The sequence below is a fragment of the Entelurus aequoreus genome, linkage group LG05 (assembly GCF_033978785.1).
Source record: "Entelurus aequoreus isolate RoL-2023_Sb linkage group LG05, RoL_Eaeq_v1.1, whole genome shotgun sequence".
Lineage (NCBI taxonomy): Eukaryota > Metazoa > Chordata > Actinopteri > Syngnathiformes > Syngnathidae > Entelurus > Entelurus aequoreus.
Genome location: NC_084735.1, coordinates 9,114,543 through 9,138,904, shown reverse-complemented (window position 1 = coordinate 9,138,904; position 24,362 = coordinate 9,114,543). Strand labels below are relative to the sequence as shown.

The 24,362-nt window shown below is 37.2% G+C and overlaps 1 protein-coding gene across 26 annotated transcripts in view; it reads right to left on the bottom strand.

The window, feature by feature from the left end:
* Positions 1-24,362, bottom strand: part of LOC133650131 (neurobeachin-like) — a 237,107-nt gene that overhangs the window by 12,890 nt on the left and 199,855 nt on the right. For 15 of the 26 annotated variants that reach the window (XM_062046985.1, XM_062046981.1, XM_062046988.1 and 12 more), the window contains 15 exons: positions 21,288-21,352; positions 19,077-19,185; positions 18,849-19,015; positions 16,614-16,738; positions 16,175-16,324; positions 13,287-13,423; positions 13,101-13,218; positions 12,926-13,028; positions 12,738-12,853; positions 9,682-9,794; positions 7,393-7,533; positions 7,103-7,222; positions 497-649; positions 257-421; positions 107-196 (listed from right to left, as the gene is read on the bottom strand). In XM_062046985.1, the coding sequence (XP_061902969.1) occupies positions 107-196; positions 257-421; positions 497-649; positions 7,103-7,222; positions 7,393-7,533; positions 9,682-9,794; positions 12,738-12,853; positions 12,926-13,028; positions 13,101-13,218; positions 13,287-13,423; positions 16,175-16,324; positions 16,614-16,738; positions 18,849-19,015; positions 19,077-19,185; positions 21,288-21,352 (1,872 nt within the window). Of the gene's footprint in view, positions 1-106; positions 422-496; positions 650-7,102; positions 7,223-7,392; positions 7,534-9,681; positions 9,795-12,737; positions 12,854-12,925; positions 13,029-13,100; positions 13,219-13,286; positions 13,424-16,174; positions 16,325-16,613; positions 16,739-18,848; positions 19,016-19,076; positions 19,186-21,287; positions 21,353-24,362 lie in introns of all 26 variants that reach the window. The other 11 variants (XM_062046977.1, XM_062046978.1, XM_062046980.1 and 8 more) reach the window with 1 other exon arrangement.

The following is a 24,362-nucleotide window of genomic DNA, read 5'->3' as shown; positions in this document are numbered from 1 at the left end:
ACAGCTGACAAACAGATGTTTTTTGGCGGCCCCGGCCCTATGGTTAAGAAACAGTGTTCTACATGAACATGCTGATACAAAGGCGTGTGATTGGCCGGCGTCTCACCAGGTGCATGGCGGAGGAGCGAGGTGGGTGTGGCTCGATGAGGAGCTGCGAGGGGATCTGCCCGCACGTCTGAATCTGCGCCTCCATCACCTGCCGCCACAAAACACAGGCGTCAGCGTCGTTGTGGGACCCGTTGCCGTGGCGACCCACCTCTCTCTGCGGCGCCTCCAGGACGTCCAGGTTGACGGCGCCCTCGTAGGACAGGAAGTTGAAGACGTTGAGCGCCCGCACGGCCTCGGGCCCTCGCTGCTTGTAGCCGAAGATCAGGTCGATCCACTGGTGGAGCTGACACGACACAAACTCGCTCTCCAGCGCCTGGACGGGAGGGATGGGCGGGGTCAGCGTGAAGCCACGCCCCCACAACACAGTCGCCAACAGACGCCGCCTCACCATGCGGTTGATGCGCACAAAGTCCTCGGGTTTCTTGGCCCACACGGGGAGCTCCACGTCGCAGACAGGAAGCCCGTCGTCGCGCACGCCGAGCTCGTACTCGTTGCTGTTGACGAACATCTCGGGCAGGTAGTAGAACTCCGGGGTGAGCTCCTGCAAGACACGAGGCACCGTCTCACACACACCTGCTCCGCCAGAGCATAAGAAGACGTCACCCGGCTAACATATTGAGCTGAGTGGTCAGACTAACAAAAGCTCCTGTTTGTTTTTACCGATGGTATTGGAGATTTTAGAAGATGTAAAGTCTGATGTTAGCTGGCAGTAGTTTTTTTTGTTGTTGTTGCGCCCTAAAAAATGTTAATACTGTACGTGTCGTACATATTAAAAACCAGCTGTTTGATTGTAACGTGCATCTTAGTTGTAGTTCTAATTAATACATTTGGAGGTGTTGAAAACGCCATGTAAAAATGGCTAATGCTAATCAGTAGCATGTCAACAGCAAATCCAATGTATATTAGCATCAAGCTAGCAAATTTGGGGAAAAGTGGAGCCTTAGTTAATGTCAATGTCAGGTTCAAACACTGATGACATTTATTAAACAAGACAAGAGGCAAAGAATTAAACTGAGACAGAATTAAATTTGGCTCAATTTGAGGAGAGACGCTTGGACATCTGTACCCTTGTGCAGTGTCATTACGCTCTGCCAAAAGATTGTACGCCTTCCCCTCTATTTGGACTTTCTCCGACCACATGACAACAGCTGCCTCTAAGGGACGAGGTCGTAAACAGTTCACAGAAAAGGTCGTAAAACAGTTCACAGAAAAGGTCGTAAAAAAGTTCAAAGAAGAGGTTCGTAAAAGAGTTCAAAGAGAGGTTCGTAAAACAGTTCAGAGGTCCGTAAAACAGTTGTAAAAGAGGTCGCCTGGAGGGGAGTCTGGCCCTGCTTCCTCTTCGCTTTTGTAGTTCTTGGGTCAGACCATATCTTTCTGCTTGATTACAATACATGAAAGAAAACTTTCCCTGATTACGTGGCAACAGCTGTTTCCAAGGGAGGGGGGTCGTAAACAGCCATCGCCTTTGATTACAAAACAGTTCAAAGAAAAGGTCGGTTCAAAGAAAAGGTTGTAAAACAGTTCAAAGAAGAGGTGCCTGGAGCTTGGGCAGGTCCTGCTTCCTCTTCGCTTTTGTAGTTCTTGGGTCAGACCATATCTTTCTGTTTGATTACAATACATGAAAGAAAACAGAACACCTTCATGTTGCTTCCCCCCCTACACAGTGGAGTTTTACAAGCATTCTTCTTGGTAGGATTAAAGACAGCTTTTGTAACACAAAGTTTTTGTGATAACTTAGAAACAATTATTCTAACAGTCAGAAATAATTGTATCTAAGTCATCACCAAACTTTGTGTTGCCACGAGTTCCCGGCGAGAAGACAAAAGCTGTCTTTGATCCTACCAAGAAGAAGGCTTGTAAAACTCCACTGTGTAGGATGGGAAGCAACATGAAGGTGTTCGGTTTCTTTCACGTATTGTAATCAAACAGAAAGATATGGTCTGACCCAAGAACTACAAAAGCGAACAGGAAGCAGGACCTGCCCAAGCTCCAGGCACCTCTTCTTTGAACTGTTTTACGACCTTTTCTTTGAACCGACCTTTTCTTTGAACCGTTTTGTAATCAAAGGCGATGGCTGTTTACGACCCCCCTCCCTTGGAAACAGCTGTTGCCATGTAATCAGGGAAAGTCCAAATAAAAGAGGAGGCGTACAATCTTTCGTCAGAGCGTGGGACGACAGTGTACAAGGGTACAGCATCTGAGCGTTTCTCCTCATTGAGCCAAATTTAATTCTGTCGCTGTTTGATTCCTTGCTTCTTTGTCTGTTTAATAGATGTCATCAGTGTTAGAACCTGACAGTTAACTTACGTTGGAGCGTTTTTTTTGAGTCGATTTCCTTGTTGGCATTGAAAATTGCAACATTACTTCGAGGCGGTTTTGTCTGAGTCCGCTCTCAGTGCTGCTGGAGTGACCGTCAAGTGCTAAAGTAAGACGAGCCAGCTGAAGAACCGTAACCGATGTTCCTCTCTACAATTCCAATGACATGCGTCATGGCCAATTATGCAAATTAGACAATGACATCTTTTTGGATTGTTTTAGCATCTTTAACCTCTTAAGGCCCAAGCTGTTTGTTTACATGCTTTTTTTAATTTCTCTTTGCTATTTGGGCTTATTGGACCCTAATTACAATAAAAACTAAGAATCATCTTTTGATATGGTGTACTTAGTCCATAAGTACACAAACGTGTACTTCATGTTTAGTGACATGCTAATTCTTATTTTTACACTTTTTTCCCCCAATTTCCATTTTAAGTTATACTCTTCTGACACCACCAGATGGCAGTATAAGTGTCCACATACGTGGCCATAAGACCCCAATTCAGTAGTGTACACAATTTTGGAAATAAGAGCTAAAAGGTGATGTGGCCACTAAGCCTTTAGAGGTTGACAAACTGTATAAAAATGGTCGCTGCATACCAAAACCCCCGCTAGAAAAAGTGACGTACAGTGAAACCTCGAAAATTGAATAAATGGAATGGAATGGAGAAACAATACCACTGTTTTTAGCGGTAAAATTCAAGCAACAGAGCTGCCAGTTTGTTTGTTTTTTACCGTAAAAGCGTGTTGTTTTAATGCTTTTTTTGTTTGTTTTTTAATGTTTTAGTGTCTTATTGTATATGGGAAAAAAATTGTACCAAAGTTGATTTATATACTGTATATATATACAGTATATACATACATACAGTACCAAAGTTGAAAAAAAACGTATTTTAACCGTAAAATCTACTGTCAATTTTACAGTCTTAAAATTTGATTGATAATTTGTTTTGAAATCACAAGTCAAACAGAAATTTAAGTACAGTATTTATCTTTATTTGAACAAAAAATATTTTTGGAATACATGATAATGTAATATTTTGATAATAGTGAATTTGAAAAGATATGCAATTGCATGCGGTACATGATTTTTAATGTCGAAAAGGGAAATAAATATATTTATTAAGAAAAGATGAAGCATTTTATTAACGCATATTATTTCCAGGCTTTTGCGGGCCACATAAAATAACGTGGCGGGACAGATTTTAATAAAACTTTTAAAAAATATATATATATATAAACAATTTTTTTTTTTTTTTTATTGATTAAAAACTGTTAAATAAAAATCACAATTCATTCGAAATTTTTTGTCCTGAGCGCACACACACTCGTGAGTTGCTCGTTTCCGATGTAAGAGGATTTTACTTTTTGAAATGCTTATTAATGTAGCAATACGGTTGTTAAAGTTAAGGATTGTTGTGATTTCTGATCATTTGTGAGGGCAGCAAAATGCCTTCCGTGCGTGTGACTTTAATTAAGAGATAGTTCAATGGTAAATGGGTTGTACTCGTGTGGCGCTTTTCTGCCTTCGAGGTACTCAAAGCGCTTTGACACTATTTCCACATTCACCCATTCACGACCCATCAGGAGCAAGGGTGAAGTGTCTTGCGTAAGGACACAACGGACGTGACGAGGTTGGTAGAAGGTGGGGATTGAACCAGGAACCCTCAGGTTGCTGGCACGGCCACTCTCCCAACTGTGCCACACCGTCCCCTAGTTATTAATTCATTGCCTCCTTGGTATGTTTGACATAAAGTATTCACTTCATAATTTGTTCAAAGTGGACAAACCTTCTGTAAAATATGGACTTTTGTCGAGGCTGGAACCAATTAATCATATTGACATTGTTTCTAATGCCTGGTTCACACCAACGGCGCTTGCCGCGCTTTAAAGCGGCGAGCAAAGCGCCGTCATTTTTGTCAATTTTTCCACGAATATCCCGATCTCCGAAGTAATGTTATGCTTTGACACGCTCTGATACAAATTAGTTGCCGCTTTGTTACCGTTCATCACGATTTGATCCCGCTTTGATACGCTTTAAATCACGCTTTGATACGTTTTATTACGCTTTATTGAACTTTATTATGCTTTGATGCGATCATGACGCTCTGACACGATTATCAAGCTCTGTTGTGCATTGTTACAACAAAAATAAGAAAAAAAATGAGAAAAACTCAGTATACTGTTTTCCACACATTTTTTATATTCATATATTTTTTTCAATTTCTCTTTTTTTTCCGTTATATTATGTTTTATATTTTCATTTCTTTTATTTCTTTGTCATCTTAATAAATATCTATCTTTCATTTCTTATGCTAGTTGACAATAAAAAAAGCCTTTTCTTTAATTTTTTATATTAATTTATTTTTTCAATTTCTATTTTTTTCCCGTTATATTATGTTTTATATCTTCATTTCTTTGTCATCTTAATAAATATCTATCTTTCATTTCTTATGCTAGTTGACAATAATAAAAGGCATTTCTTTTATTTTTTATATTCATTTATTTTTTCAATTTCTCTTTTTTTTCCGTTATATTACGTTTTATATCTTCATTTCTTTTATTTCTTTGTCATCTTAATAAATATCTATCTTTCATTTCTTATGCTAGTTGACAATAATAAAAGGCATTTCTTTTATTTTTTATATTCATTTATTTTTTCAATTTCTCTTTTTCTTCCGTTATATTATGTTTTATATCTTCATTTCTTTTATTTCTTTGTCATCTTAATAAATATCTATCTTTCATTTCTTATGCTAGTTGACAATAAAAAAAGCCTTTTCTTTAATTTTTTATATTAATTTATTTTTTCAATTTCTATTTTTTTCCTGTTATATTATGTTTTATATCTTAATTTCTTTGTCATCTTAATAAATATCTATCTTTCATTTCTTATGCTAGTTGACAATAATAAAAGGCATTTCTTTTATTTTTTATATTAATTTATTTTTTCAATTTCTATTTTTTCCCCGTTATATTATGTTTTAAATCTTCATTTCTTTTATTTCTTTGTCATCTTAATAAATATCTATCTTTCATTTCTTATGCTAGTTGACGATAAAAAAAGCCTTTTCTTTAATTTTTTATATTAATTTATTTTTTCAATTTCTATTTTTTTCCCGTTATATTATGTTTTATATCTTAATTTGTTTGTCATCTTAATAAATATCTATCTTTCATTTCTTATGCTAGTTGACAATAATAAAAGGCATTTCTTGTATTTTTTATATTAATTTATTTTTTCAATTTCTCTTTTTTTTCCGTTATATTATGTTTTATATCTTCATTTCTTTTATTTCTTTGTCATCTTAATAAATATCTATCTTTCATTTCTTATGCTAGTTGACAATAATAAAAGGCATTTCTTTTATTTTTTATATTCATTTATTTTTTCAATTTCTCTTTTTCTTCCGTTATATTATGTTTTATATCTTCATTTCTTTGTCATCTTAATAAATATCTATCTTTCATTTCTTATGCTAGTTGACAATAATAAAAGGCATTTCTTTTATTTTTTATATTAATTTATTTTTTCAATTTCTCTTTTTTTTCCGTTATATTATGTTTTATATCTTCATTTCTTTGTCATCTTAATAAATATCTATCTTTAATTTCTTATGCTAGTTGACAATAATAAAAGCCTTTTCTTTTATTTTTTATATTCATTTATTTTTTCAATTTCTCTTTTTCTTCCGTTATATTATGTTTTATATCTTCATTTCTTTTATTTTTGTCATCTTAATAAATATCTATCTTTCATTTCTTATGCTAGTTGACAATAATAAAAGGCATTTCTTTTATTTTTTATATTAATTTATTTTTTCAATTTCAATTTTTTTTCCGTTATATTATGTTTTATATCTTCATTTCTTTGTCATCTTAATAAATATCTATCTTTCATTTCTTATGCTAGTTGACAATAAAAAAAGCCTTTTCTTTTATTTTTTATATTCATTTATTTTTTCAATTTCTCTTTTTTTTCCGTTATATTATGTTTTATATCTTCATTTCTTTTATTTCTTTGTCATCTTAATAAATATCTATCTTTCATTTCTTATGCTAGTTGACAATAATAAAAGGCATTTCTTTTATAAAACGTAACATATTCTCTTTATTATTAACATTTTCATACAGAAAAATGATAGAGAGTAATGTCAAACTGCAACATCAAACAGCAGAAGTACAGAAACAATGATCATCGTATAAAAAAGGCAATGATGCAAAAGAGAATGGATTTGTAATCCTGTGTTGGTTTTACATAAAGTTTCAATGTCACTAGTCAATATCACAGTCACTTCCTATTGCGCTTTGAACCAAGATCTGTTAAGCTTTCCTACGCTTTGAGTCAAGCTTTGCTGAGCTTTGTCAGGCTTTGTCACGCTTTGATACACTCTCGGCGCTTTATTCCATTCTTGACAGAGCGCAGAATTTTTTTTAAACCGTTTAAAAAATTTTGGCGAACTTGCCGCTTCACAACAAGCTTTCCCACGATCCATTACGACCCTCACGCTTTAATCAGGCTTTGTTACGCTTTAACGCCACTTTGCATGCCGCTTTAAAGCGCCGTTGGTGTGAACCTAGCATTATGGAGAAATTTGCTTCAGTCGACACTTCACTTTACATAATAGTTACATTCACGAGGACACTTCATTAGGTACAGCATTTCAGAGTGAGTTACCTTGACGTCGGCCGTGTCCCTCTGGCAGTTCCTCCAGGAGCGCCCGATGCCAGAGAAGGACCGGTCCGGATGGTCGAACTTTCCGCCATTGGCGTTGAGAAAGAACGTGGTGAAGGGCTCCTGCGCACACACACACACACACACACACACACACACACACACACACACACACACACACACACACACACACACACACACACACACACACACACACACACACACACACACACACACACACACAATGATCACAGTGGCTCGGGCGAATTCCACGTTCAAATCCCGACTCTCACTATTCTGAGCATCCACATGAGGGTGGAGTGCGCGGTGGAGTAGAGGGTGGTGTAGTGGTCGGGGGGCGTGCTGTCCTCGTCCCACGTCTCGTAGCGCTCGGCGTAGAAGGCGGCTCGCTTGGGATTCAGAGCTCCGATTGGCTGCGGGAACCAAGAGAGGGTCCAACGTGAGCGAGAGAGCATGGAAACACTTCACAGCCAGACTGTAAAGACGTACAACAGAGCTGTCCAAACCTTTTGACCTGAGGGTCACATTGGGCTAAAAATATTTGGTCGAGGGCTGACTGCATGTTAAGTATATATATATATGTATACATATATATATATAAGTATACACATACATACATACATATACATACATATATCTATATATATACATACATACTGTATATATATATATATATATATATATATATATATATATATATATATATATATATATATATATATATACAGTATGTATGTATATATATAGATATATGTATGTATGTATGTGTATACTTATATATATATGTATACATATATATACATACTTAACATACATATACATATATACTGTCTGTATATATACAAAAATACATGCATACATACATACATATATGTATAAACATACATATATACTGTATGTATATATACATACATATATACTGTATGTATATATACATACATATATACATACATATATGTATAAACATACATATATACTGTATGTATATATACATACATATATAAACATACATATATACATACATATATAAACACACAAATATACATATATATATATATATAAACATTCATATATACATACATATATATAAACATACATATATACATACATATATATATATAAACATACATATATACATGCATATATATATATAGAAATACATATATACATACATACAGTATATATATTTACAAACATATGGATATATATTGTATGTATATATATATATATACATACATATATATAAACATACATATATACATACATACAGTATATATTTTTACATACATATACATATATACTATATGTATATATACATACATACATATATACATACATACAGTATATATATTTACATACATATACATACATACTATATGTATATATACATACATATATATAAACATACATATATATAAACATACATATATACATACATATATATATATACATACATACATACATATATGTATAAACAAACATGTATACTGTATGTATATATACATATATATACATACATATATATAAACATACATATATACTGTACATACATATATAAACATACATATATAAACATACATATATACATACATATATAAACACACATATACATACATATATATATATAAACATTCATATAAACATACATATACATAAACATACATATATAAACATACATATATAAACATACATATATACATACATATATAAACACACACATATACATACATATATATATATAAACATTCATATAAACATACATATACATAAACATACATATATACATACATATATATAAACATACATATATACATGCATATATATATACATAGAAATACATATAGACATACATACAGTATATATATTTACAAACATATAGATATATATTGTATGTATACATACATATATATAAGCATACATATATACATACATATATACATACATATAAACATACATATATACATACATACAGTATATATATTTACATACATATAAACTATATGTATATATACATATATATATATATATATATATATATATATATATATATATATATATATATATATATATATATATATATATATATATATATATATATATATATATATATATATATATATATATATATATATACACATGCATATATATGTATATAATATTAAGAATGTGAGTTACTTCCGTGACGACCTCCTTAAAGTTTAGTAATCAATCAGAAATATCAAGCAGCTAAAATGCACCAAACATGTTAAGTGTGGAGAGAGTTTTGCATTTTTCCCATCATGCTTTGTAATGGATGTCATTTAGAATTGTTTAAGGTGCATGGATGTTTTTTATGTGTGACCATGTGTGCTGACCTTTTGTGTTGGATTTTTTGTAATTTTTTTATTTTCTTTGCACCATGACTAGGGAAGGTTGTTTGCATTGGGTCATATAAGTAAATGCCATTATGAGCATAATTTAAGTTGCACACTATTTGGCAAGATCACGTGAGAGCACGTCCTAACAACCGTTTTGACGGCGGCGTAACGAGGCGAAGGCGTGTGTGAAGCGCTCAAACAAACCTTGGAAAGGTCTCGGAAGTTTCCGGGCAACGTGAGGTCCAGCTCCTCCGAGTCGTAGTTGGTCAGGACCCAGGGGAAGATGGGGTACTGGTTCAGATCGTTGTAGGTCCTCCCTGCAGGCCCAGAGAAAAAACATGTCCATGTTTTGCAGCTTTATTGTGATTTATCAAGCCTGCAACTGTTCAGCAAGCACTGTTTTGCAACTTTATTGTGATTAAACGAGCCTGCAACTGTTCTGCTAGCACTGTTTTGCAACTTTATTGTGATTTATCAAGCCTGAAACAGTTCTGCCAGCACTGTTTTGCAACTTTATTGTGATTTATCAAGCCTGAAACAGTTCTGCCAGCACTGTTTTGCAACTTTATTGTGATTTATAGAGCCCGCAACTGTTCTGCAAGCACTGTTTTGCAACTTTATTGTGATTTATAGAGCCCGCAACTGTTCTGCAAGCACTGTTTTGCAACTTTATTGTGATTTATCAAGCCTGCAACTGTTCTGCAAGCACTGTTTTGCATCTTTATTGTGATTAAACGAGTCCGCAACTGTTCAGCGAGCACGGTTTTGCATCTTTATTGTGATTTATCAAGCCTGCTACTGTTCTGCAAGCATTGTTTTGCAACTTTATTGTGATTGATCAAGCCCGCAACTGTTCTGCAAGCACTGTTTTGCAACTTTATTGTGATTTATCGAGCCTGCAACTGTTCTGCGAGCACTGTTTTGCATATTTATTGTGATTTATCAAGCCTGAAACTGTTCTGTCAGCACTGTTTTGCAACTTTATTGTGATTTATCAAGCCTGAAACTGTTCTGCCAGCACTGTTTTGCATCTTTATTGTGATTTATCAAGCCTACAACTGTTCTGCAAGCACTGTTTTGCATCTTTATTGTGATTTATCAAGCCTGCAACTGTTCTGCAAGCACTGTTTTGCATCTTTATTGTGATTTATCAAGCCTGCAACTGTTCTGCAAGCACTGTTTTGCATCTTTATTGTGATTTATCAAGCCTGCAACTGTTCTGCAAGCACGGTTTTGCATCTTTATTGTGATTTATCAAGCCTGCAACTGTTCTGCGAGCACTGTTTTGCATCTTTATTGTGATTTATCAAGCCTGCAACTGTTCTGCCAGCACTGTTTTGCAACTTTATTGTGATTAAACGAGCCTGAAACTGTTCAGCTAGCACTGTTTTGCAACTTTATTGTGATTTATCAAGCCTGCAACTGTTCTGCAAGCACTGTTTTGCTACTTTATTGTGATTAAACGAGCCCGCAACTGTTCAGCGAGCACGGTTTTGCAACTTTATTGTGATTTATCAAGCCTGCAACTGTTCAGCTAGCACTGTTTTGCAACTTCATTGTGATTTATCAAGCCTGCAACTGTTCTGCCAGCACTGTTTTGCAACTTTATTGTGATTAAACGAGCCTGAAACTGTTCAGCGAGCACGGTTTTGCATCTTTATTGTGATTTATCAAGCCTGCAACTGTTCAGCGAGCACGGTTTTGCATCTTTATTGTGATTTATCAAGCCTGAAACTGTTCAGCGAGCACGGTTTTGCATCTTTATTGTGATTTATCAAGCCTGCAACTGTTCTGCAAGCACTGTTTTGCAACTTTATTGTGATTTATAGAGCCCGCAACTGTTCAGCGAGCACGGTTTTGCATCTTTATTGTGATTTATCAAGCCTGCAACTGTTCTGCAAGCATTGTTTTGCAACTTTATTGTGATTTATCAAGCCCGCAACTGTTCTGCAAGCACTGTTTTGCAACTTTATTGTGATTTATCGAGCCTGCAACTGTTCTGCGAGCACTGTTTTGCATATTTATTGTGATTTATCAAGCCTGAAACTGTTCTGCCAGCACTGTTTTGCATCTTTATTGTGATTTATCAAGCCTGCAACTGTTCTGCAAGCACTGTTTTGCATCTTTATTGTGATTTATCAAGCCTGCAACTGTTCTGCAAGCACTGTTTTGCATCTTTATTGTGATTTATCAAGCCTGCAACTGTTCTGCAAGCACTGTTTTGCATCTTTATTGTGATTTATCAAGCCTGCAACTGTTCTGCAAGCACTGTTTTGCATCTTTATTGTGATTTATCAAGCCTGAAACTGTTCTGCCAGCACTGTTTTGCATTTTTATTGTGATTTATCAAGCCTGAAACTGTTCTGCAAGCACTGTTTTGCAACTTTATTGTGATTTATCAAGCCTGAAACTGTTCTGCCAGCACTGTTTTGCATCTTTATTGTGATTTATCGAGAATGCAACTGTTCTGCGAGCACTGTTTTGCATCTTTATTGTGATTTATCAAGCCTGAAACTGTTCTGCGAGCACTGTTTTGCATCTGTATTGTGATTTATCAAGCCTGCAACTGTTCTGCAAGACCTGTTTTGCAACTATTGTGATTTATCGAGCCTGAAACTGTTCTGCGAGCACTGTTTTGCATCTTTATTGTGATTTATCAAGCCTGAAACTGTTCTGCCAGCACTGTTTTGCATCTTTACTGTGATTTATCAAGACTGCAACTGTTCTGCAAGCACTGTTTTGCATCTTTATTGTGATTTATCGAGCCTGAAACTGTTCTGCGAGCACTGTTTTGCATCATGTAATGCCTTTATTGTAACACTTATATATAAGACTTTTAAAGTCATTTTGATAGTAGGCTAATATAACTAATATAGACACTTACATCATGTGTTGCCTTCATTATAACACTTATATAAGACTTTTGAAGTCATTTTGATAGTAGGCTAATATAACTAATATAGACACTTACATCATGTGTTGCCTTCATTATAACACTTAGATAAGACTTTTGAAGTCATTTTGATAGTAGGCTAATATAACTCATATAGACACTTACATCATGTGTTGCCTTCATTATAACACTTTTATAAGACTTTTAAAGTCATTTTGATAGTAGGCTAATATAACTCATATAGACACTTACATCATGTGTTGCCTCCATTATAACACTTATACAAGGCTTTTAAAGTCATTTTGATAGTAGGCTAACACAGCAATCTAAACCATGCTAGTGCTAGCATCACATTGCACCCGCTGACCTGCGATGGTGTTGAGGAACATGAGGTACTCAAAGTTGGAGATCTCCCTGCGCTGCCAACGCTGCGTCATATTGGAGGACTTGAAGAGCTGGCGGGGTGTGGCCAAGGAGATGCGCCTGTCACACACGCCAAACACATGGTAAACACGCCATAGAGCCCGCCATGTCGTAGCCCCGGCGCCTACCTACCTGGCCTGCGGCAGACCGTAGCTGGTTCCCACCCCCACCCGCGGGAGGCTGTAGACCACCCTCTTCACCGTGGCCTGGTCGGGGAAGTTAAACATGACGGAGGCTGATGGAGAGGAGGAGGAGGAGGAAGGGTCAACATGGCAGTCAGACAGGGGGGAGGACGGGCGTGTCGTACTTCTGTTGGCCATGAAGACCTCCAGGCCCGTGTTGTGCAGCAAGTAACGCCTGGAGAAGACCGCCCGGATCTCGCTGAACATCCACTTGCCGTGCAGACCCTCCGAGTAGGCCAGCACCTGAACGCACCACAGTTATAAGCACGCAACACCCGGGCGGGCGGGTGGATCGAGTTGGGAGTGCCTACTTTAGCGTCAGCTTTCTTGAAGGCGGTGTCCTCTTCGTCCACCTCGAAGTATATCTCAGTGGTGGTGATGGACAGGGTGCCGCGGGCCACCACCACCGGCGCCACCAGCTGGGCCGGCGTGCTCAGCACTACGGGACCTGAGGGGTCAGCTAGCGTCACTTAGCAGCTAGCATCACCTAGCAGCTAGCGTCAAGAGATCCTCAGGTTGCAGTGGTTAGCGATTAGTGTATGATTTGTTGTGATTGGTCATCCTTCATAAACAATAATAGAGTGGCTAGAAACTGGTGTTGTTAAGGGGGCGCTTTAACCAGGAGACGCCCCTCAAATCAAGATGTGTCAGCTAAAAAGTAAAGGTTTAGTTTAATTGGGTTGACATTATTAGACTTTCCTTTAAGACGGAATTCAAACAATACATATTTATTTAAAAATAACTTACTGTTAGCTTCACTAACTTCCTGGTAGCTTAGTTAACTTCCTGGTAGCCTGCCTAACTTCCTGTTAGACAGTCTAACTACCTGTTAGCCTCACCAACTTCCTGTTAGACTGGCTAACTTCCTGTTAGACTGGCTAACTTCCTGTTAGCCTCACCAACTTCCTGTTAGACTGGCTAACTTCCTGGTAGCCTCACCAACTTCCAGTTAGACTGGCTCACTTCCTGTTAGACTGGCTCACTTCCTGTTAGCCTCAACAACTTCCTGGTAGCCTAGCTATCCTTCTGGTAGACTGGCTAACTTCCTGTTAGACTGGCTAGCTTCTTGGTAGCCCCACCAACTTCCTGGTAGCCTAACTATCTTCCTGGTAGCCTGCCTAACTACCTGTTAGACTGGCTAACTTCCTGTTGGACTGGCTAACTTCCTGGTAGCCTAGCTATCTTCCTGGTAGACTGGCTAACTTCCATGTAGACTGGTAAACTTCCTGTTAGACTGGCTAACTTCCTGTTAGACTGGCTAACTTCCTGTTGGACTGGCTAACTTCCTGTTAGTCTCACCAACTTCCTGGTAGTCTAGCTATCCTTCTGGTAGACTAGCTAACTTCCTGCAAGCCTCACTAACGTCATGTTAGACTGGCTAACTTCCCGGTAGCCTGTGTAACATCCAGGTAGACTGGCTAACTTCCTGTTAGTCTCACCAACTTCCTGGTAGCCTAGCTATCCTTCTGGTGGACTGGCTAACTTGCTGTTAGACTGACTAACTTCGTAGTAGACTGGCTAACTTCCTGAATGCCACACTAAATTCATGGTAGACTGGCTACCTTCCTAATAGTCTGGCTAAGTTCCTGGTAGATTTGCTAACTTCCTGGTAGCTTCGCTTACTTCCTGTTAGCCTCACTAACTTCCTGGTAGCCAGGCTAACTTCCTGGTAGCCTCACCAACGTTTTGGTAGCCTAGCTATCTTCCTGGTAGACTGGCTAACTTCCTGTTAGCCTCACAAACTTTTTGGTAGCCTAGCTATCTTCCTGCTAGACTGGCTAACTTCCTGTTAGCTTCACCAACTTTTTGGTAGCCTAGCTATCTTTCTGCTAGACTGGCTAACTTCCTGTTAGCCTCACCAACTTTTTGGTAGCCTAGCTATCTTCCTGGTAGACTGGCTAACTTCCTGTTAGCTTCACCAACTTTTTGGTAGCCTAGCTATCTTCCTGGTAGACTGGCTAACTTCCTGCTAGCTTCCCCAACTTTTTGGTAGCCTAACTGTCTTCCTGGTAGCCTAGCTATCTTCCTAGTAGACTGGCTAACTTCCTTTTAGCCACACTAAATTCATGGTAGACTGGCTACCTTCCTAATAGTCTGGCTAAGTTCCTGGTAGATTTGCTAACTTCCTGGTAGATTTGCTAACTTCCTGGTAGCTTCGCTTACTTCCTGGTAGCCTCGCTAACTTCCTGGTAGCCTGGCTAACTTCCTGGTAGAATCACCAACGTTTTGGTAGTCTAGCTATCTTCATGGTAGCCTAGCTATCTTCCTAGTAGACTGGCTAACTTCCTGTTAGCCACACTAAATTCATGGTAGACTGGCTACCTTCCTAATAGTCTGGCTAACTTCCTGGTAGCTTTGCTTACTTCCTGGTAGACTGGCTAACTTCCTGGTAGCCTCACCAACGTTTTGGTAGCATAGCTATCTTCCTGGTAGACTGGCTAACTTCCGGTTAGCCTCACCAACTTTTTGGTAGCCTAGCTGTCTTCCTGGTAGCCTAGCTATCTTCCTAGTAGACTGGCTAACTTCCTGTTAGCCACACTAAATTCATGGTAGACTGGCTACCTTCCAAATAGTCTGGCCAACTTCCTGGTAACTTTGCTAACTTCCTGGTAGCTTCTCTTACTTCCTGGTAGCCTTGCTAACTTCCTGGTAGCCTCACCAACGTTTTGGTAGCCTAGCTATCTTCCTGGTAGACTGGCTAACTTCCTGTTAGCCACACTAAATTCATGGTAGACTGGCTACCTTTCGAATAGTCTGGCTAACTTCCTGGTAGCTTCCTGGTAGCTTTGCAAACTTCCTGGTAGCTTCGCTTACTTCCTGGTAGACTGGCTAACTTCCTGTTAGCCTAATTTCCTAGTAGCCTTCCTGGAAGCTAGGATAAAAAGGTCAGCATTAATCAACTTTGAATAATAAACGATGGATAAAGGTTTTTTCTTGTATTTCTCTTGAGTCAAACTCCAAGTTAATTAATGAATTGATAGCGTTTTGATTGGCATTAGCATTAGCGTTAGCATAGCTTCATCGTGGCCGTCATCTGGTAGGCTGTTAGTGCTAATAGTTGAAAGCACCAACTTGCCTCTGGACATAAAAAGTCGCGGGCGGAAAGGAACTAGGAGTGAAGAACAGTTTGGTGTTTAGTCACCAGGGGGCGCATGTGTTGTTGTTGTGGTTGTTGTTGTTGTTGTGGCCTTCATCTCACCTGCGAGGTTGTCAATCTCTTTCTCCTGCAGAAGGCTGACCGTGTCATCGTCGCCCTCCAGCATCAACTCCGCCTCCGGGTTCTGCGCCACCACTGATTGGCTGCGGAAGCTCTTTTTGGACTTAGGCTCCTCCCCTTCTTCCTCTGTGCCTATTGTAGCACATTTTAAAGCATGAGCGTCTGCACTATAATGGAGTACAATGTCCTAGTACAATGCACAGCAGTGTAGTACAACAGTATAGTACAACAGTGTAGTACAATAGTACAGTACAACAGTGTAGTACAACAGTATGGTGCAACAGTACAGTACAACAGTGTAGTACAACAGTATGGTACAACAGTGTAGTACAACAGTATAGTACAACAGTGTAGTACAATAGTACAGTACAACAGTATAGTACAATATTATAGTACAATAGTGTAGTACAAGGTGACTGACCGTAGTCCTCAATAGCTTTGAGTGACACGTCGGCGTGGGTGGAGCCAAAAGCGTTTCTCACGAATCTCCGCCTCCTCCTCAAGTCGTCCTCCCAGTAGTCCAGACGCCAGAAGTCATGCAATTGGCTGATTTGAAGGAAAGGGGAGGAGCCAACAAGTGTCAGTCATCGGCACCATCTCGCTTTTTTATTATCGATATAAACTGCATCTAATTGTACTATACATTGAACTGTATTATTATTTTTATATACATCATTTAACTGTGTTATTATATATTGAACTGTATTATTATAATATAAATCATTTAACTGTGTTATTATATATTGAACTGTATTATTATTATTGTATACATCATTTAACTGTGTTATTATATATTGAACTGTATTATTATTATTATTATTATTATTATTATATACAGCATTTAACTGTATTATTATATATTGAACTGTATTATTAATATTATATACATCATTTAACTGTATTATTATAATATATTGAACTGTATTATTAATATTATATACATCATTTAACTGTATTATTATATATTGAACTGTATTATTATTATTATATACATCATTTAACTGTATTATTATATATTGACCTGTATTATTAATATTATATACATCATTTAAATGTATTATTATTATTATATACATAATTTAACTGTATTATTACTATTATATACATCATTTAACTGTATTACTGTTATTATATACATCATTTAACTGTATTATTATATATTGAACTGTATTATTACTATTATATACATCATTTAACTGTATTATTATTACTATGTACATCATTTTACTGTATTATATTATTTAACTGTATTATTATATATTGAACTGCATTATTACTATTATATACATCATTTAACTTTATTATATATTGAACTATATTATTACTATTATATACATCATTTGACTATTATTATTATATATTGAACTGTATTATTACTATTATATACATCATTGAAGTGAAATATTATTACTATATACATCATTTAACTGTATTATTATACATTGAACTGTATCGTTACTATTATATACATCATTTAACCGTATTATTATATATTGAACTGTATTATTACTATTATATACATCATTTAACTGTATTATTATATATTGAACTATATTATTACTATTATATACATCATTTAACTATTATTATTACTATATACATAATTTAACTGTATTATTATATATTGACCTGTATTATTATTATTATATACATAATTTAACTGTGTTATTATATATTGAACTGTATTATTACTATTATATACATCATTTAACTGTATTATTTTATATTGAACTGTATTATTACTATTATATACATCATTTAACTGTATTATTTTATATTGAACTGTATTATTACTATTATATACATCATTTAACTGTATTATTATATATTGAACTGTATTATTACTATTATATACATCATTTAACTGTATTATTATATATTGAACTGTATTATTATTATTATATACATAATTTAACTGTGTTATTATATATTGAACTGTATTATTATTATATACATCATTTAACTGTATTATTATATATTGACCTGTATTATTATTATTATATACATCATTTAACTGTGTTATTATATATTGAACTGTATTATTAATATTATATACATCATTTAACTGTATTATTATATATTGACCTGTATTATTATATACATCATTTAACTGTATTATTGATATTATATACATCATTTAACTGTATTATTATATATTGAACTGTATTATTATTATTGTATACATCATTTAACTGTGTTATTATATATTGAACTGTATTATTATTATTATATACATCATTTAACTGTATTATTATTACTATATAAATCATTTAACTGTATTATTATATATAGAATTGTATTATTACTATTATATACATCATTTAACTGTATTATTATTATATATTAACCTGTATTATTAATATTATATACATCAATTAACTGTATTATTATTATTATATACATCATTTAACTGTATTATTATATATTGAACTGTATTAATACTATTATATACATCATTTAACTGTATTATTATATATTGACCTGTATTATTCATATTATATACATCATTTAACTGTATTATTATATATTGAACTGTATTAATACTATTATATACATGATTTAAGTGTATTATTATTACTATATACAGTATTTAAGTGTGTTATTTATTATGTCCCGCGTGCTGGATGACATGGCGTGTCACATGACAGGAAGTCACCTCTGAGACATGGTCCCCCAGGCTCCGTGCTTATTGGTCAGGATGTTGAGGATCTTCTGCTTCAGCTGGTTGGCGGTCACATGATCTCGGTGCTTGGCGGCGCTGATCAGGTGGTCGCACATCTTCTCCTCCTCGCGGCGGTCGGCGGCGTACTGCGCACAGTTGGACTACGAGGGCGCCAGGAAAATATTAATATTATTATTATTATTATTATTAGTGTTTGCCCACCTCAAACTCTGCATGTTTGTGCACGTCCTCGGCTCGCTGTCGGTTGAGGATGAACTCCGCCTCGTTGGCCACGCGCACGATGTGATCCTTCATGGCGTGGCACAGAAGTCTGAGCACCAACACACAACATTTAAGTCTCAAACATGGCCGACACTCCTAACAACAGTACTACATTTCACTGAGACACTCATCATCATCATGCAGTCAAAGAATATGTTCATAAGGTGTAAACTTTATTTATCATTTCTATGTTACCATCATTTAGAAATGGCTAACAGGAAGTTAGCTATGCTACCAGGCAGTTAGCAAGGCTAACAGGAAGTTAGCAAGGCTACCAGTTAACTTCCTGGTAGCCTCTCGCTAACTTCCTGGTAGACTGGCTAACTTCCTGTTAGCCTGGCTAACTTCAGGGTAGTCTAACTAGCTTCCTGGTAGCCTCACTAACTTTCTGGTAGCCTAGCTTACTTCCTGGTAGCCTCTCGCTAACTGCCTGGTAGCCTCGCTAACTTCCTGGTAGCCTCTCGCTAACTTCCTGGTAGTCTAGCTAATTTCCTGGTAGCCTCGCTAACTTCCGGTTATCCTCACTAACTTCCTGGTAGTCTAGCTAATTTCCTGGTAGCCTCGCTAACTTCCGGTTATCCTCACTAACTTACTGGTAGCCTCGCTAACTTCCTGGTAGCCTCTCGCTAACTTCCTGGTAGTCTAGCTAATTTCCTGGTAACCTCGCTAACTTCCGGTTATCCTCACTAACTTCCTGGTAGACTGGCTAACTTCTCGTTAGCCTGATTAACTTCCTGGTAGTCTAACTAGCTTCCTGGTAGCCTCAATAAATTCCATGGTAGCCTAGCTAACTTCCTGGTAGCCTATCTTACTTCCTGGTAGTCTAGCTAATTTCCCGGTAGCCTCGCTAACTTCCAGTATCCTCACTAACTTCCTGGTAGACTGGCTAACTTCCTGTTAGCCTGAATAACTTCATGGTAGTCTAACTAGCTTCCTGGTAGCCTCACTAACTTGCTGGTAGTCTCACTAACTTCCTGGTAGCCTCTCGTTAACTTCTTGGTAGTCTAGCTAATTTCGTAGTAGCTTTGCTAACTTCCAATTATCCTCACTAACTTTGTGGTAGCCTCACTAACTTCCTGATAGCCTCTTGCTAACTTCTTGGTAGTCTAGCAAATTTCGTAGTAGCCTCGCTAACTTCCGGTTATCCTCACTAACTTTCTGGTAGACTGGCTAACTTCCTGTTTGCCTGATTAACTTCCTGGTAGTCTAACTAGCTTCCTGGTAGCCTCACTAACTTTCTGGCAGCCTCACTAACTTCCAGGTAGCCTATCTTAGTTCCTGGTAGCCTCATCAACTTCCTGGTAGCCTAGCTAACTTCCTGGTAGTCTAGCTAATTTCCCGGTAGCCTCGCTAACTTCCAGTTATCCTCACTAACTTCCTGGTAGACTGGCTAACTTCCTGTTAGCCTGATTAACTTCATGGTAGTCTAACTAGCTTCCTAGTAGCCTCACTAACTTGCTGGTAGTCTCACTAACTTCCTGGTAGCCTCTCGCTAACTTCTTGGTAGTCTAGCTAATTTCGTAGTAGCCTTGCTAACTTCCAATTATCCTCACTAACTTCGTGGTAGCCTCGCTAACTTCCTGGTAGCCTCTGGCTAACTTCCTGGTAGTCTAGCTAATTTCCTCTTATCCTCGCTAACTTCCGGTTATCCTCACTAACTTCCTGGTAGACTGGCTAACTTCCTGGTAGCCTGATTAACTCCCTGGTAGTCTAAATAGCTTCCTGGTAGCCTCACTAACTTCCAGGTAGCCTATCTTACTTCCTGGTAGCCTAGCTAACTTTCTGGTAGCCTAGCTAACTTTCTGGTAGCCTTGCTAACTTCCGGTTAGCATCACTAACTTCCTGGTAGTCTAGCTAATTTCCCGGTTGCCTTGCTATTTTCTGGTTTGCCTCACTAACTTCCTGGTAGCCTCGCAAACTTCCTGGTAGGCTGGCTAACTTCCTGGTAGCCTCGCTAACTTTCTGGTAGACTCACTAACTTCCTGGTAGCCGCGCTAACTTCCTGTGAGCCTCACTAACTTTCTGTTAGCCTTGCTAACTGCCTGGTAGCCTTGCTAACTTCCTGGTAGCCTGGTGAACTTCCTGTTAGCCTGACTAACTTCCTGTTCGCCATTTATAAATGAAGATAACATCAACTCTTGAAGTCTTTACCTTCCCTCGTTGATCAGCTCGATGAAAGCCAAGCCAGCGTTTTTCTGGATGGAATTCTGCCATTCCTGAAAGACAACAGACAACTTTTATTTTCATTTGCAGTTTGTATGTCACTTCACTGTCCACATCTATTGTTGTTTTGTTTACATCTATTGTTGTTTATATTTGTGAACTATGGTTCACTGTCTACATCTATTGTTGTTTTGTTTACATCTATTGTTGTTTATATTTGTGAACTATGGTTCACTGTCCACATCTATTGTTGTTTTGTTTACATCTATTGTTGTTTATATTTGTGAACTATGGTTCACTGTCCACATCTATTGTTGTTTTGTTTACATCTATTGTTGTTTATATTTGTGAACTATGGTTCACTGTCGACATCTATTGTTGTTTTGTTTATATTTGTGGACTATGGTTCACTGTCTACATCTATTGTTGTTTTGTTTATATTTGTGGACTATGGTTCACTGTCTACATCTATTGTTGTTTTGTTTATATTTGTGGACTATGGTTCACTGTCTACATCTATTGTTGTTTTGTTTGTATTTATGGACTATGGTTCACTGTCTACATCTATTGTTGTTTTGTTTATATTTGTGGACTATGGTTCACTGTCTACATCTATTGTTGTTTTGTTTATATTTGTGGACTATGGTTCACTGTCGACATCTATTGTTGTTTTGTTTATATTTATGGACTATGGTTCACTGTCTACATCTATTGTTGTTTTGTTTATATTTATGGACTATTGTTCACTGTGTACATCTATTGTTGTTTTGTTTATATTTGTGGACTATGATTCACTGTCTACATCTATTGTTGTTTTGCTTATATTTGTGGACTATGGTTCACTGTCTACATCTATTGTTGTTTTGTTTATATTTGTGGACTATGGTTCACTGTCTACATCTATTGTTGTTTTGTTTATATTTATGGCCTATGGTTCACTGTCTACATCTATTGTTGTTTTGTTTATATTTGTGGACTATGGTTCACTGTCTACATCTATTGTTGTTTTGTTTATATTTATGGACTATTGTTCACTGTGTACATCTATTGTTGTTTTGTTTATATTTGTGGACTATGATTCACTGTCTACATCTATTGTTGTTTTGTTTATATTTGTGGACTATGGTTCACTGTCTACATCTATTGTTGTTTTGTTTATATTTATGGACTATTGTTCACTGTGTACATCTATTGTTGTTTTGTTTATATTTATGGACTATTGTTCACTGTCTACATCTATTGTTGTTTTGTTTATATTTATGGACTATGGTTCAGGGTCTACATCTATTGTTGTTTTGTTTATATTTATGGACTATGGTTCACTGTCCACATCTATTTTTGTTTTGTTTATATTTATGGACTATGATTCACTGTCTACATCTATTGTTGTTTTGTTTATATTTGTGGACTATGGTTCACTGTCTACATCTATTATTGTTATTTTTTTCTATTTATGGGCTATAGTGGCCAAACAAAACTGAAGCAAAACCGTAGAAAACAACGAGAAAATGCTGAAAATTAAAAATCCAACGTAAACAACTGCCTAGCTAACTTCCTGGTAGCCTCGCTAACTTCCTGGTAGCCTCTCGCTAACTTCCTGTTAGTCTAGCTAATTTCCTGGTAGCCTCGCTAACTTCCTAGTAGACTGGCTAACTTCCTGTTAGTCTAGCTAATTTCCTGTTAGCCTGACTAACTTCCTGGTAGCCTCGCTAACTTCCTGGTAGCCTGACTAACTTCTTGGTAGCCTCGCTAACTTCCTGGTAGCCTCAATAACTTCCTGGTAGCCTCACTAACTTCCTGGTAGACTCACTAATTTCCCGGTAGCCTAGCTATTTGTCTGGTTCGCCTTACTAACTTCCTGGGAACCTCGCTAACTTCTTGGAAGCCTCGCTAAATTCCTGGTAGCCTGGCTAATTTCCTGTTAGCCTCACTAACTTCCTGGTAGCCTCTCGCTAACTTCCTGGTAGTCTAGCTAATTTCCTGGTAGCCTCACTAACTTCCTGTTCGCCTCACTAACTTCCTGGTAGACTGGCTAACTTCCTGTTAGCCTCACTAACATCCTGGTAGTCTAGCTAGCTTCCTGGTAGCCTCTCACTAACTTTTTGGTAGCCTCACTAACTTCCTGGTAGCCTCGCTAACTTCTTGGAAGCCTCACTAACTTCCTAGTAGACTGGCTAACTTTCTGTTAGCCTGACTAACTTCCTGTTAGCCTGACTAACTTCCTGGTAGCCTCGCTAACTTCCTGGTAGCCTCTCACTAACTTCCTGGTAGTCTAGCTAATTGCCTGGTAGCCTCGCTAACTTCTTGGAAGCCTCACTAACTTCCTAGTAGACTGGCTAAAGTTAGCCTGACTAACTTCCTGTTAGCCTGACTAACTTCCTGGTAGCGTCGCTAACTTCTTGGAAGCCTCACCAACTTCCTAGTAGACTGGCTAACTTCCTGTTAGCCTGACTAACTTCCTGTTAGCCTGACTAACTTCCTGGTAGACTCGCTAACTTCCTGGTAGCCTCACTAACTTTGTGGTAGCCTCACTAATTTCCTGGTAGCCTCACTAACTTCTTGGAAGCCTCACTAACTTCCTAGTAGACTGGCTAACTTCCTGTTAGCCTGACTAACTTCCCGGTAGACTCGCTAACTTCCTGGTAGCCTCTCACTAACTTCCTGGTAGTCTAGCTAATTTCCTGGTAGCCTCACTACCTTCTTGGAAGCCTCACTAACTTCCTAGTAGACTGGCTAACTTCCTGTTAGCCTGACTAACTTCCTGGTAGACACGCTAACTTCCTGGTAGCCTCACTAACTTTCTGGTAGCCTCACTAACTTTGTGGAAGCCTCACTAACTTCCTAGTAGACTGGCTAATTTCCTGTTAGCCTGACTAACTTCCTGGTAGACTCACTAACTTCCTGGTAGCCTCTCACTAACTTCCTGGTAGTCTAGCTAATTTCCTGGTAGCCTCGCTAACTTCTTGAAAGCCTCACTAACTTCCTAGTAGACTGACTAACTTCCTGTTAGCCTGACTAACTTCCTGGTAGACTCGCTAACTTCCTGGTAGCCTCCCCAACTTT